This window comes from Salvia splendens, chromosome 6, assembly GCF_004379255.2.
Source record: "Salvia splendens isolate huo1 chromosome 6, SspV2, whole genome shotgun sequence".
NCBI lineage: Eukaryota > Viridiplantae > Streptophyta > Magnoliopsida > Lamiales > Lamiaceae > Salvia > Salvia splendens.
This window is the reverse complement of record NC_056037.1, coordinates 31,285,108-31,298,709: the sequence shown is the minus strand read 5'-3', so window position 1 is coordinate 31,298,709 and position 13,602 is coordinate 31,285,108. Positions and strand designations below refer to the sequence as shown.

At 34.4% G+C, this 13,602-nt stretch overlaps 1 protein-coding gene across 1 annotated transcript; it reads left to right on the top strand.

The window, feature by feature from the left end:
- The first annotated feature begins 1,257 nt into the window (after positions 1 to 1,257).
- Positions 1,258 to 4,277, top strand: LOC121809938 (probable zinc metallopeptidase EGY3, chloroplastic). Its single transcript, XM_042210787.1, has 6 exons — positions 1,258 to 2,047; positions 2,172 to 2,369; positions 2,572 to 2,796; positions 3,270 to 3,508; positions 3,589 to 3,743; positions 3,829 to 4,277. The coding sequence occupies exons 1-6, from the start codon at positions 1,367 to 1,369 to the stop codon at positions 4,179 to 4,181; spliced, it is 1,851 nt and encodes a 616-aa protein (XP_042066721.1). The 5' UTR covers positions 1,258 to 1,366; the 3' UTR covers positions 4,182 to 4,277.
- Positions 4,278 to 13,602: the final 9,325 nt, after the last annotated feature.

Below are 13,602 nucleotides of genomic sequence, written 5' to 3'. Positions count from 1 at the left end.
TCGGCAACGAGTAGTGGTTTTTTTAATTTTTAGGATTTTAATTATGTAATTTTTAATTTTTAGGATTTTAATTATGTAATTTTTCATTTTTAGGATTTTAATTATGTAATGTTTAATTTTATTTGTCATTTGTAATATTTATTGTGGTTTTTAAATGAATTTTAATATTATGGAAATGTTATTGTTTAATTGAATTTTAAATTAATTGTGCTCGTCCTTGCGGAAGAGCACAGTTGTGGGTGTTGTGCTCTTGCCAGAGAGCAGGCATGAATAGTACCGCCCGGGCCCACAACCGTGCCGCTGGCAAGAGCACGGTTGTGGATGCTCTAATGGAGATGCTGAGGACGAAGGGTGACGGCGGCGGGAGCTCTGCTCTGACTACAAGAGACGGCTCGGATGAATTTGACAGGTTTTAGTACTTTCGAGGGACTATTTTGAGATTTCAGAAAAATTTGGGTACATATAATGCTTGGTTGCCGATTTTCGCTATTACTCATTTTTCCAAATAATTCACACATTTTTTAAAGGGACAAGGGATTAATTTCCTTGACCTTTCAAAATTTGGGATCCAATTTGATGACCTTTTAAAATATGGGATCGAGGCGTGCGAATTTTTCGAAATAAGGGTTTTTTCATTTGTCCACTTTTTTCTTCTATTTTTTTCTTATTAATTTCATCAAAAAATATATGAATGGACTAAACTATCCCAAGATTTAAAACCTCAATTTTAGCATGTCTCTGATAATTTGAATCCCTAATTCTGAAACCCCAATTTCTCTCTAGCTTCGGTGGTTGGGGGTTGAAGATTTTACAATTTAACAAGCCTATTTTCGATATTTAAGCCCTTCTTTAATCGAATACTTTATCCCAATGGACAAATTTATTTGTTTTTCCCCAATTACAATATTAACCAAATTATCAGATATGGATGGTGGTTGGGTGAGACGGTGGTTTGGTAGTGGAAGTTTCAAATTATCAGTATGCGAGCAGAATCATATATTTTGTGATGGAATTAATAAGAAAAAGAAGAAGAAAAAACAGGAAAAATGAAAAAAACTCTTATCTCGAAAAATTCGGCGCTTCAATCTCATATTTTGAAAAGTCAGCGAATTTAATCCCAAATTTTAAAAGGTTCTGAAATTTCTTTTTTTTAAATTGTTTTTCGAAAACATAGATAGAAATAGAGTTTTCTGTTTCTTTACACGTGGAGATTGAGGAACAAACAAGACAGATTCATGTATCCAAACTCAACAAATCCATCAGCAATTCCAAGTTGAAGTAATCCCCACATTATCTTCTCCGGATTAAACACATCTGTTGGTATCTGTGTTTGATGTGATTCCAGTCTTCCTGTTTCCCTTTGTCCATGTCACTACCTTCACTCTCACAGTCTCACTTTCCCTCCAGAACCTCCTCCACCTTTCTGGAAAAATCATGCTCCTCTCTAAAAAGCCTCTTTCTCTCCCTCATTATTCAATTCAGAATCACTCCAATCACAATTCCAATGGCAACTGTTCTCTTCACTTCAGTTCCGTGCTCCTCTTCTTCGCGGATTGTCGAGCAAAGCTCACTTCACATCTCATCCTTTTCTTCTCACTCTTCCTTTTCCAAAAGGGCGAGATTTTCGCGCCAAAGATTCAATTTTTGTGTGAAAGCTGAGAATTCAGATAAGCCCTCTTCATCTTCGTCTTCGTCCGTGGGGGTGGAGGAACCGAAAGATGAAGTGAATGAGAAGAAAGAATTGCGCTTAGATAATGGGTCGAGTAGCCCCGAGCACGAGGATGAGGCGGAGGAGAGAGAAGCGCGGCAAGAAATGGACTGGAAGGTTGATGAGGAGTTCAAGAATTTCATGGGGAACCCCTCGATTGAGGCTGCAATCAAGCTCGAGAAGAAGAGGGCTGATCGGAAGCTCAAGCAGCTTGATCGAGAAAGGAGTGATAACCCTCTAATTGCTTTCTTCAACAATCTGGTTCGTGAAAATGTGTCGAAAGAGAAAGAAAGGTTGGAGAAAGTGGAAGAGACCTTCAAGGCTCTTGATCTTAACAAGGTTATTATGTTTTGCTTTATTGATTTCGTTGATTCATGTTTATGATCGCATTGTAAGACCTGGTTGAGTTAAAACATATTGATTGATTGTCTGCCTGCCTTTTTTGGGTGGAAACAAATTGCAGCTGAAGAGCTGTTTTGGATTCGATACGTTCTTCGCCACAGATGTTAGGAGGTTTGGAGATGGTGGGATTTTTGTTGGGAATTTGAGAAAACCGATAGAAGAAGTGATACCTAAGTTGGAGAAGAAGTTGTCGGAAGCTGCAGGGAGGGACGTGGTTGTGTGGTTTATGGAGGAGAATACAAATGATATCACTAAACAGGTATATTCAATACCTGCTAACCCAATTGCGTATACGTATATGGACTCTTGGTTGATTATTTGTCTGTTAGGTATGTTTAGCATTTAATGTAAATTTCAATTTAGCATTGTTTGGAAGTATATAGCTTCTTTGTTATTTATGTACATAGAGTTCTCATGCCGTATCATATTGGGATTCTCAGTTGATTATTTGTGTTTGTTAGGCATGTGTGGTGCAGCCCAAGGCCGAGATGGATCTCCAGTTTGAATCTACGAAACTAAGTACTCCATGGGGTTATCTTAGTGCAGTAGCACTATGTGTTACAACATTTGGGACAAGTGCTTTGACAAGTGGCTTTTTCCTGAAGCCTGATGCTACCGTTGACGACTACCTGAATAACGTTGCGCCTCTGTTTGGTGGATTCTTGACCATTATTGCGGTCTCTGAGGTACGTGTTGAATTAATCTCCCAACTTGCTGTATGGTTATTGACAAGTTGAAGAAGGTAACATTACTCATAAGCTCTTAGTATATTATCATTATTTTGTGTTAAATAATGAGTTTCCTGGTTGAAATGTTGGTATATAGATGATTTACTGCACTTGACGACTAAATATTATGTTAGGAAATGCTTGATTGTACTATGGTGCCAATTTGTATCCATAATACAATCTTAGTTACATAACTCTGAAAGAATAATTTGGCTTTGATAATAATTGTATTCTAGGAAAACTTTCTGAACATAGAGTGGAATTGTGGTAGAAACCTTGGGTGTGTTAGGTTTGATGCATTCATTTTCTTCACCTTTTCCTTTACGTGTCAAGACTACTATTTGGATATTTGGATCATATGATAGCCTTCTACTATATTTTGTCCACATCAGAACTATGAATTGTGTAGGTAATCTCTTTGTTTTCCTTAGATTGCAACAAGGGTGACTGCAGCTCGTTATGGAGTTAAACTCAGTCCTTCCTTTCTCGTTCCGTCAACTTGGACTGGATGCCTCGGTGTTATGAATAACTACGAGTCTCTACTTCCCAATAAGAAGGCTTTGTTTGACATTCCCGTGGCACGAACAGCCAGTGCTTATCTGACATCATTGGTCCTCACTGTTGCTGCATTTATAGCTGATGGCAGCTTTAATGGGGGTGACAACGCACTGTAAGAAACCCTTTTCTCCTTCATACAATATAGTGCCTCACTCACGTTCACTGGATTCAGTTTCCCTTCTTTTTATGCAGGTACATAAGGCCTCAGTTCTTCTACAACAATCCCCTTCTTTCCTTTATACAATACGTGGTAGGGCCATACACGGACGACCTTGGCAATGTGCTGCCATATGCAGTTGAAGGTGTGGGAGTCCCTGTCGATCCTCTTGCTTTTGCTGGACTGCTAGGTTCGTCTCCTTGTGATCCGAACATATTTATAACTACCCCATGGCCCATTACAATCGGCTTTCTAACTGGATGTTTCTTGGACAGGCATGGTTGTGACTTCTTTGAACTTGCTCCCTTGTGGGAGACTCGAAGGAGGACGTATTGCCCAAGCTATGTTGGGACGTAACAGTGCCACTTTGTTATCTTTTGCGACTTCCCTCCTGCTAGGGATTGGCGGCTTAAGTGGAAGCGTGCTGTGTTTGGCGTGGGGGCTCTTTGCGACTTTCTTCCGAGGGGGAGAGGAGATCCCTGCAAAGGACGAGATTACGCCGTTGGGAGACGACAGGTTTGCTTGGGGGTGTGTGCTCTTCCTCATATGTTTCCTAACCCTCTTCCCTAATGTAGGGGGAACTTCCACCTCATATTTTGGAGGACCATTTTTCAGGGGTGATTTGTAGGTTGTAGTGTATATATGTTTGTATAGCTCTTTTTTTCTCTTATGTAATTGTAACCTAGCTTTTCCTTTTGTTTAGGTATGCTCTGTTTCTCTAATATTTTTTGCTGTTTTTGTGTTCTAGATAAGATTATATAAAGGGAGAAAATTAAAATTTGTTCTCCGTGTAAGAATATTTTGGCAAGTTAAAAATAGCAAATGGGAGTAAACTAATTTCCTTAATAAATTTATAATTAGTCAAAAATAGAGGCGTAGCATCCTTTTAGCCACGCTGAAAAATCTCTTCGGCCGTCCGAATATAAATTTCCAACATTAATTAGTAGTAAAATATTGACCATCCGATCTCTTACCATCTACATATATACCCAACTTAAGCTTGCCTAACTTGGCCTTACTTAGAAATTAATCCACATCATGGGCAAAACCACGACCACCACTATTTGCATAATCACAACATTCCTCCTCCTCCTCCTCCTCCTGTCCTCACACATCACTGCCCGACCGGGCCCTACATTTCACGACGTCACTCCCATCGAGAATCATCACGCGGTGAGTCTCGCGTATAGCCATATAGTTTAATACTAGCCCGCCCCCATAATACAATATGCATGTACTGTGTACATATACATACGATACGATCTTGGTGTATAAAAATTTCAGTGGCGAATCCAGTTAGAAACAAGGGTGTGTAGCTAGCTGTACACCGAAATATTTTTAGTATATTAGCAATATATAATTACCCAAATATTTTTAGTATATTAGTAATATATAATTACCAAGTACTATTATCTATAATTATGTACCCTAAACTAATAAAAATGCCACATTTTTATACTCCACAATGATGAGATTGTTTATTTCAAAATTTAATTTTGTTATTTGGACTTGACATATTAAGTTAAGTTTTCCTATTATTCATATGAAAAATGAGAAATTAGAGTATAATAATTTTGGGGGAACAAATCAAAGAGATGAAAGAAAGAAAACTAATATAGCTTATAGATTTCAGACCACTATCAATTGACTGTTCGAACTGTGAGGCTTCAATTGACTATAATTATTTGTCATACCTTCAAACAAACAAAAAAAAAGTTTAGATTTGTCATTGAATTTGATTATTTGAATATCAAGTTTATCATCAATAATGATCCGTTTGTGTTTTTTCAGGAACAAGAAGGGCAGAAGGTGGCTGATCGAGACAACTGCGTGGGACTGAAAGACGACGAATGCATGATGAGGAGAACGATTGAAGCTCAGCTTGATTATATCTACACACAAAAGAAGAAGCAGCCGTGATCACAATAATAATTTCTGTTATTGCATGGGAGATGAATAATTTGTCTTTTCATAGTATATGTTTGGATATAATAAATCTCTGTCTCCTTATTAATCAATTATTTATATATGTTACTACGTATTTCGAAAATTCATAATGGTATTTTGTTGTTCGTAATCCGTAAATATAAATAAATTGAAAAAACATGCCTTGGTCAAGGGGAGCACGCGATTCACAAAATTAGGATCGGATCATAACCTATATTTACGTAATTCAATATAATTATTTTTCATATTCCAAATGATATTTTGAATGTGGGCTATATATAACATTGAACGTCCCTATCGGTTTGAGAAATGGCGAATGAGTTAAAGACTTTGGTGGAGGTGATAAGATCGAAGGTCCGATCATTAAAGAAGAAGTGGAAGAAGAAGAAGACAACGATGACGTACATAAAAATGGACAAGACCGCAAGTGTGAGGTTAGAGATCCGTAGTCGCAAGGCACAACAAATCATCGACCGGATTCTCAAGACAGCCGGCAAGAAGTCTCTCTCCTGATCTCTCTCCTCTTTCTCTTCTCTTTCACTCTCAACTTAATCACTAAAATACTGGATTTGAAGTTGGATGATCTCATAAGTATTTGTAAATAGTAATTTTGGTTCTATTCACTATATGTTGAAATTTATCCAGTATTAGACTGGGATTGATTTAGGTGTGCGTACCTTAATACTATATGAATTCTATTTTAAGTTAGAATAGTTTGTTGGAAAATATTGGGCTGCCAAACTTAATGTGTATAACTATTTAAAATGATCCAATTAAAAGTATCAACTAAAAGTTCAAGTTATAAGCTTAAATGTATTAAAATGGTGAATTTTAAAGTGTGAATACCATATTATGATTTTCAATTTGTTAATGGATCAAATAATAAATAAAATTCTTATTATTATAAGAAGTTATGATCACTATTAGAGGGTGGTTCCAATTTTTTGATATTCTCTATGAAGTAGCTTGACAAAAACGCCTCTAATCATTTGAAAGACCACAAGGTCCACAACCAATCCGAAGGCCATAAATAACAATAAAAAGCACTCCTTCCGTCCACCATTTAAAGGGTCATTTTAACTCGGCACGAGTTTTAAGAAATTGTTTGACTTTATGAAGAAAAGTAAAAGAAGAGAGTGAGTGGAATATGAGACCCATTTAAAATACTATTAGTTTTACATTAGATTGTGAGTGCAAAAAGTTGGTGGGATGTGAGATCCACATACTAAAAGTGGAATAAAGTAAATGGTTCTATAAATCTAGGGATGTCAATCGGGCCAGCCCGTCGGGTTTCGGGCCAACCCTACTCGGGTTGCGGGTCAATCGGGTGAGGGCTAATCGGGTTGTGATTTCTTTCGGGTTATAAAAGCTCAGCCCTAACCCTAAAAGCTAGGGTTTCGGGCTAGCCCAGCGGGTTAATCGGGTTGTTACCGATAATATTAACATGTGATCAATCCAATAAATAATAATTAAAATTACTAATATTCATACAATGTAAAACATTTAATTATGATATATTTGAGATATATGCTTAAACTCAATCATAAACATGATCAAATACTAATATTTGAGATATTTCGTAGAATTTTAATGCATGTTTTAGAAATTTAAATATTTTTTTTGTGAATTTAAAGTTTTTAATTTATTTATCAATTATCATATTAATAAAAATTCAATATATAATTTGTATATTTAATATAAAATTGAAAGTTATTTTTTTAGTTAAAATTAATCAATGAAATGTCGAATTAGGAGTAAAAAAATTAGAATAATAGAAATTTTATCTGGTTTTCGGTCTGACCCTAATGGGTTGCGGGTTAATTGGGTGCGGGCTAATCGGGTTTTGATTTTATCGGGCTAGAAATTTCCAACCCTAACCCTATAAATTTGGCGGGCTATTCGGGCCAGCCCACAGGTTACGGGCTACATTGACATCCCTATATAAATCATGGACAAACCAAAATGACAAAAAGGTTCTTTAAATGGTGGACTGAGGGAGTACTTACACTTCCATTTAATGTTTTTATGTGTTTCTAATCCAAATGTTTTTAGCCCTAATGTCTCATAGCATAATAGTCAAAAAATCCTTTAGGATTGGTCTAAAAATATCACAAACACGAATGGGCTGGCCCAAAAATGTAACTGAAACATTGAGGTTCAGGCAGCCCATAAGTAATTATCTAAGTATTATTCATAAGGCTAATTTTTGTTGAAAAATGATTTCTTGGGTTACATCCTTTCATTCTTTATAAGAGTTCATCAGAGCTTCCATTACTGATCTTGAATCCAAATAAATGTTTAAACACTTAAGATCAGAGTGATTGATGTGATTCGAATTTAATGTTTATATTTATATTATGATATTTACATGTGAATTTTCTAACATAAAAATGTGAAGTAAAATTAAAGGGATCAATTTAAATAGGAGTACATAGTAAGACACTCCTCACAGCACCACTTGGTTTTAGATAGAGTTTTACTGGAGTTTGATTGGTCTTCTTTCACTTATAATGTTACAATTCAATGAATATGAGATTACCTAGTTCCCGTAAAATCTAACAACTTCAAATTAAATAGCATAATAATGTAAATTATAGAGAGTAGAATATGTAGAATATATATAGGGAGTAGTTTTTGAGATTAGCTTTTGTCAATATTAGATTTTGTTTAGTTTGACATCTATTGAAATGGTTTAAAAGAGTCCTGTTTATAGTTGCTAGATGATCCTTCTATATTAATCCCTAATTAAAAACATAAGAATGTAGAAGTATATACCATAGTCTATAGACTATTCTAGCCACTACATGAATTCTCAACTATAAACTATTCTAGCTACCACATAAGAATCTAGAATAGTTAGAATCTTCTAGATGATGGCATGACTCTTCAATAATAATCAAACATATTGATATCAACTTATTTTCTTTGACAGATAGAAGATTGACATGCCATAATGAGTTTGATTTATGCATAAAGAAAAGAAATACTTTTTCCTACATGTTGTAATTGTTTGATCTATTTTGGTTAAAGATAGTAACAGAGAGTCAAGTATAGCTAAATGGGGAAGAATTTGAAAGAGAAAATTCTGGAGGAGACAAAAACAAAAGAAAACAAAGGAAAAATAATTTGAAAATGGATAGGTTTATTATGGGTTGAACAATGGGGAATATGGGCTAATGCATGGTTGGTCTGAGCCATGTATCATGGTCATGCACTGTATCTAATCTCATATTCATTCAATTTCTTCACTTGTTTTTTTCGTCTTCCTTACTTTGCTCAATCATATTCAACTTCTTCGTCTGTGGTCCTATCTCGATTTATCATCTCATCAATTTCCTATATAATACCTGCCATCACCCTTTATGATGCTGCACCACTTGTCTCCATAAAATTGGCATCCAGAATTATATAATACATATATTATAATTATGGCCATTATTCATGTACATGTACATGTACGTACACCTTTGGATCCAAGACAAATGTGGTATTTAACGACAAACTTTTCCGTTGGTAATTCTCAAAAACTCATTGGTAAACAAGATTTTCGACAAACACCTTAACTTAACCGTTTCTACTACATTTTAACGCAAAGATCCAAGTAAATAATGTGTGACATTGTAAGTACGAGATCGGAATAGTCAATATAGATTAACTAATTGAGACCATTTTTTATGAAATGACGATACAGTTGGATGTATATGTCATTTCAACTAGACACGATGGCATTAATTAGTAATTTTAAGTTCCACGGTGACATTAATTCGTGGGAAAACGACAATTGTTCGTGTGAAAACCAGAGCGATTAAAAGTAAGAAGTAACCTTGGGTATGATTATTGCAGCTCGACTGGTGCAAAACACATGGGTGTGGGGCTGCAAAGAAAGCAGATGTTAGAAGTAATAGCTACAGCTCTGGAGAAATGTTGGCAACTGCAGAGATAAGGAGAAGAAGAGATATTATTTACTGTCATGAGAGGAAGAGTGTTGTCATCAATATTGGGAACAGTCCTAGGTGAAATTATTTTAATTTTTTTTTATTTGGAATAAATTAAAATAAAACAAAAAACTTAATTGTTATGAATATTAATTGTTCCTTTTCAGTTTTACAATGGGATTGGGGGGCAATGTTTTGGTAGGACAAAAATGTGTCCCTCCATACCCTTTTGATGATCCCATCCAACATAATTCACTGCAAACAAAGAACAATCCAATCATCTATACAATATACAAGTAATTGTTTGTTGGGTTTGTGTTTGCTATCTTTTTGTGTATTCATTGCTTTGTTGGTATTCAACTTTTTTCTTTCCACTACTATGTGCTTAATTTAGTTGGCTGGAGCTAGCTATAAATTGAAAATTGATAATGCAGTATTTTAATTTCATATATGCATTTATGATTTATGTCGACACGTGACCTTCATGGATTAATATTTGAGTAGAGAAAATGAAAAATTAGAGGAAGTAATTAATGCACTTAACTCACACTATTCCTAAAATAAAAAATTGGAGGAAGAAAAAAAATGGAAATATTGAAGTCAACTTGTTAGATGATACACTCGAATTGGAACAAGTTTTTGGAGTAAGGAACTCGATAGAAAGGACAAAGGCGTGTTTGGAAGGTCTACTATAATGAATTTTGTACTATAAAGATAGCATATATATGAATAATTCCAAAAATAAGATGATAAAATATATAGAGGGTGTTTGTAATGGGAGAGGAAGATTTCAGGCAGGATCTGCACACTTTGAAAAGGGTCACAAAGATGCATATGAAATATTCCAACATATGTTTTGGCTTTTACCTCTCATGTCTGACTGCCCATCACCTAGGATTAAAAAATCTTTTTATCCTTGCAAATCATTTTATCTTACATTATAATGCATGTCCAAAAACCAAAAAAATGAAACTAAAAAATTAATTTTCTTTTTTAGTCATTAATGTAGAAGAACAATTAAGGCGGGGGTTGCCACCACTAAATAAAGTGTGTTGATAGATATTTTGCATCAATTAATGATGTCGTTTGTCATAATTTCAGTCATGTGAATAAGGATTGGAGAACTAGAGGCTTGCTATAAAAATTAATAAATGTAACACTTATTACATTAATATTCAATACCCATAATTTGATAGGATTTTATAATTAAGTAGGAAAGGGAATTATTTTTTTTTTTTGCTTTTGAAAGGGAAGTATTCTTGGATTTTGTAATAACCGTAAAGAAATTAGCTAAAGCTCTGTTTGGTATACGGAATTGAAATTAAATTGGAATTGAAACTCTATGGAATTGAATTGGAAGAAAATGAATTCTAATTCAATTCCAAATCCTATGTTTGGTAAAGTGAACTAATTGATATGAAATTAAATTTGAATAATTTGTGCGCACACACTATATACAAAAACACACACTTCACACAAAATACACATACTATACACACACTTCACACATACCGCACACATTTCACACACTACACACACTTCACACACTACACACACTACACAATTTTCACACATTTCACACACTTCACACACTACACACATTTCACACACTACACACATTTCAAACATTACACAATTTCACATACTTCACACTTTACACACATTTCAAGCATCCGATTTTTGAAAAAAAAATTCAGTTTTAGATTTTTTTTCTCGACCTGAATAAAAAAAACTAAAATTTTCCAAAAGTTTAAACTGAACAAAATTTAAAATTTTAGTTTGTGAATAGTGTATGTATTTTGGGTGTAGTGTTCGTAATGTATATTTTGTGTAAATTTTGTGTCGTGTGTGTATTTTGTGTGTAATGTGTGTAGTATGTGTATTTTGTGAATAGTGTATGTAGCGTGTGTATTTTGTGTAGTGTGTGTATAGTGTAAAATGTGTGAAATGTGTGTAGTGTGTGAAATGTGGAGTGTGAAATGTGTGCAGTGTGTAGTGTGTGAAATGTGTGTAGCGTGTGAAAAGTGTGTAGTGTGTGAAATGTGTGTAGTGTGTGAAGTGCATGTAGTGTGTGTAGTGTGTGAAACGTGTGAAGTGTGTGTGTGTAGTGTGTGTGAAATATGTGTTGTGTGTGAAGTGTGTAGTGTATGTGAAATGTGTGTAGTAGTTAGTGAAACTATCTAATTTTATGACTATTTGGAATTCCAATTTTTTACTTTTGATATGAAATTGAAATCATGGAATTGAAAATTTTGGAATTATAATTCAATTCCAATTCTATACATTTTTGTGATATCAAACAATGGAATTGGAATTAGAGGCTTCAATTCCAATTTCATAGCTCCAATTCCATGTCCCCAAACACACCCTAAGGGACAATAATGATCCACATTTCTCATGATTCGGAGAATCAAACCTGTAGTTCGCATTTTACCAATTAAATACTACATCTTGAAATTCATTTTTTTTTTATTTGAATTTGTGTTTTTTTCAATCACAAGATAATCTTTTTGACCCGATGAAGGCTAACTTCAATAATGAGGGGGTTGGATAGGGGTGGCCGCAGCCCCAGTCCCCAGACCGCTAGAAGAGCCTTTTATTTATAGGATTGGCTGAAAATATCATGATTGCCCTTGTCTATATAAATTTTTAAGATGTCAAAAAATTGTATTGAGTTTTTTTTATTTATTTAATAAAATTATGATTTCACCCCTTATTTAAAGTTAACAAAATATATGCACTCTCTTGCATTTTGTTCACTTCTCACCATTAATAACCGTGTTTGTCAAAATAATCAATTGTAACTCTAACTTTCCCTGGCTCATAAAGAAGAATCCAATGCTTGGTATAATAAATTAAGTTGGAAGACTTCGAGTTTTTATGTCTAGTTTATGTACTAAAAGAAAGTGTAAAAATTTAGAAAAAAAGACAATAGCTTTTACTTATACTGGTACTGGTCCAATCTAAAGATCCCTCATGTGGATATCGATATAATACATGTTCCCTTCCCTCCGTCCCATGTTACTTGTACTCTTCCATTTCGGCTCGTTACAAACTACGTACATTATTTATAGTTTAAGTTAGAATTAGTGTATTTAATTAATATATTAGATTAAGTTAAAAGCTCCTTTATTAAGTGATGTCTCATTACACTTAAATTCTAATTTAATTACATTAAAAAATCAATCACAAATTTACGGCCTAAAATGAAAAGTGCGAGTAACATGGGACGGAGAGAGTATATAATTGGCCCACTTAATAAATCCTACTTTCTGACAATTATTGTTACATGTGACTTAATAAATCTCGGTTGCTGACAATAAATATTGTTACACTTATACTCTACACTATTCTTGTTCCAAACAAATATTTTTTGACTCAATTTATGAGAATCAAAAGGTGGAACTTTTTTTTGTCCAAGATTTGATTTACGTTCATGCTCTTTATGGGATAATGATACACATATTATGTCACCCAACCTCACCAATAACTATCATGCACTAAACTAAGGGCCTGTTCAGTTTCCCTTTTAGCCAATATTCATATTTGTACCAACACTATAAATGAGGCATCTTGGCCCACCATATGAAGAATATTATATTGGGTTCACTTATCGGGAAATAACTCCAGATTTGGTGAATTAAATAATTTATTTAACAAATACAGATTACAAACGGACCAAATTAACTTCGCCTGAAAAATGCAGAAGCAAATGAAAAAGAGGGGGAATTTGAAAAATTCGGGGCAAAACTGTAATCTTCATTACATTTCTGGATTGGTGGGCCCAGGCAGATTTCAAAAACCAGCTCTTTCACCAAGAATTTTTTTTCGCTGTTTCTGTACTGAATAGTGCGGGCCCAAGCCATCTCTAGGGCCACACACAATTGAGTGAATGAAAGTGAACATTGGATTAACCTCATAAATGAGCCTATTTCTTGGCATATCTAATAAACTGAACAGGCCCTAAATGTAGCTCATACCAATAACTTTCATTGAATAAATTTCTTTCAGAATAGGACATATTTAATAGTAGCCACACGAAGTCAAATTCTAGAGATCTTCAATATTGAAGCAAAATGGTGCACAAGGGGCTGGTTACATAAAAATTTAAAAAATCAACATAATAAACCAAGTAATTGTTGCCATTATTTCTAAGACAAGAAAATG

What these genes read in the sequence shown, in the direction of transcription:
- LOC121809938 (XM_042210787.1), top strand. Translation starts at nt 1,367, where the DNA reads ATGTCACTACCTTCACTCTCACAGTCTCACTTTCCCTCCAGAACCTCC. An exon ending in AGGCTCTTGATCTTAACAAG is followed by an intron (nt 2,048 to 2,171) that starts GTTATTATGTTT and finishes AACAAATTGCAG; the next exon opens with CTGAAGAGCTGTTTTGGATT. An exon ending in CAAATGATATCACTAAACAG is followed by an intron (nt 2,370 to 2,571) that starts GTATATTCAATA and finishes TGTGTTTGTTAG; the next exon opens with GCATGTGTGGTGCAGCCCAA.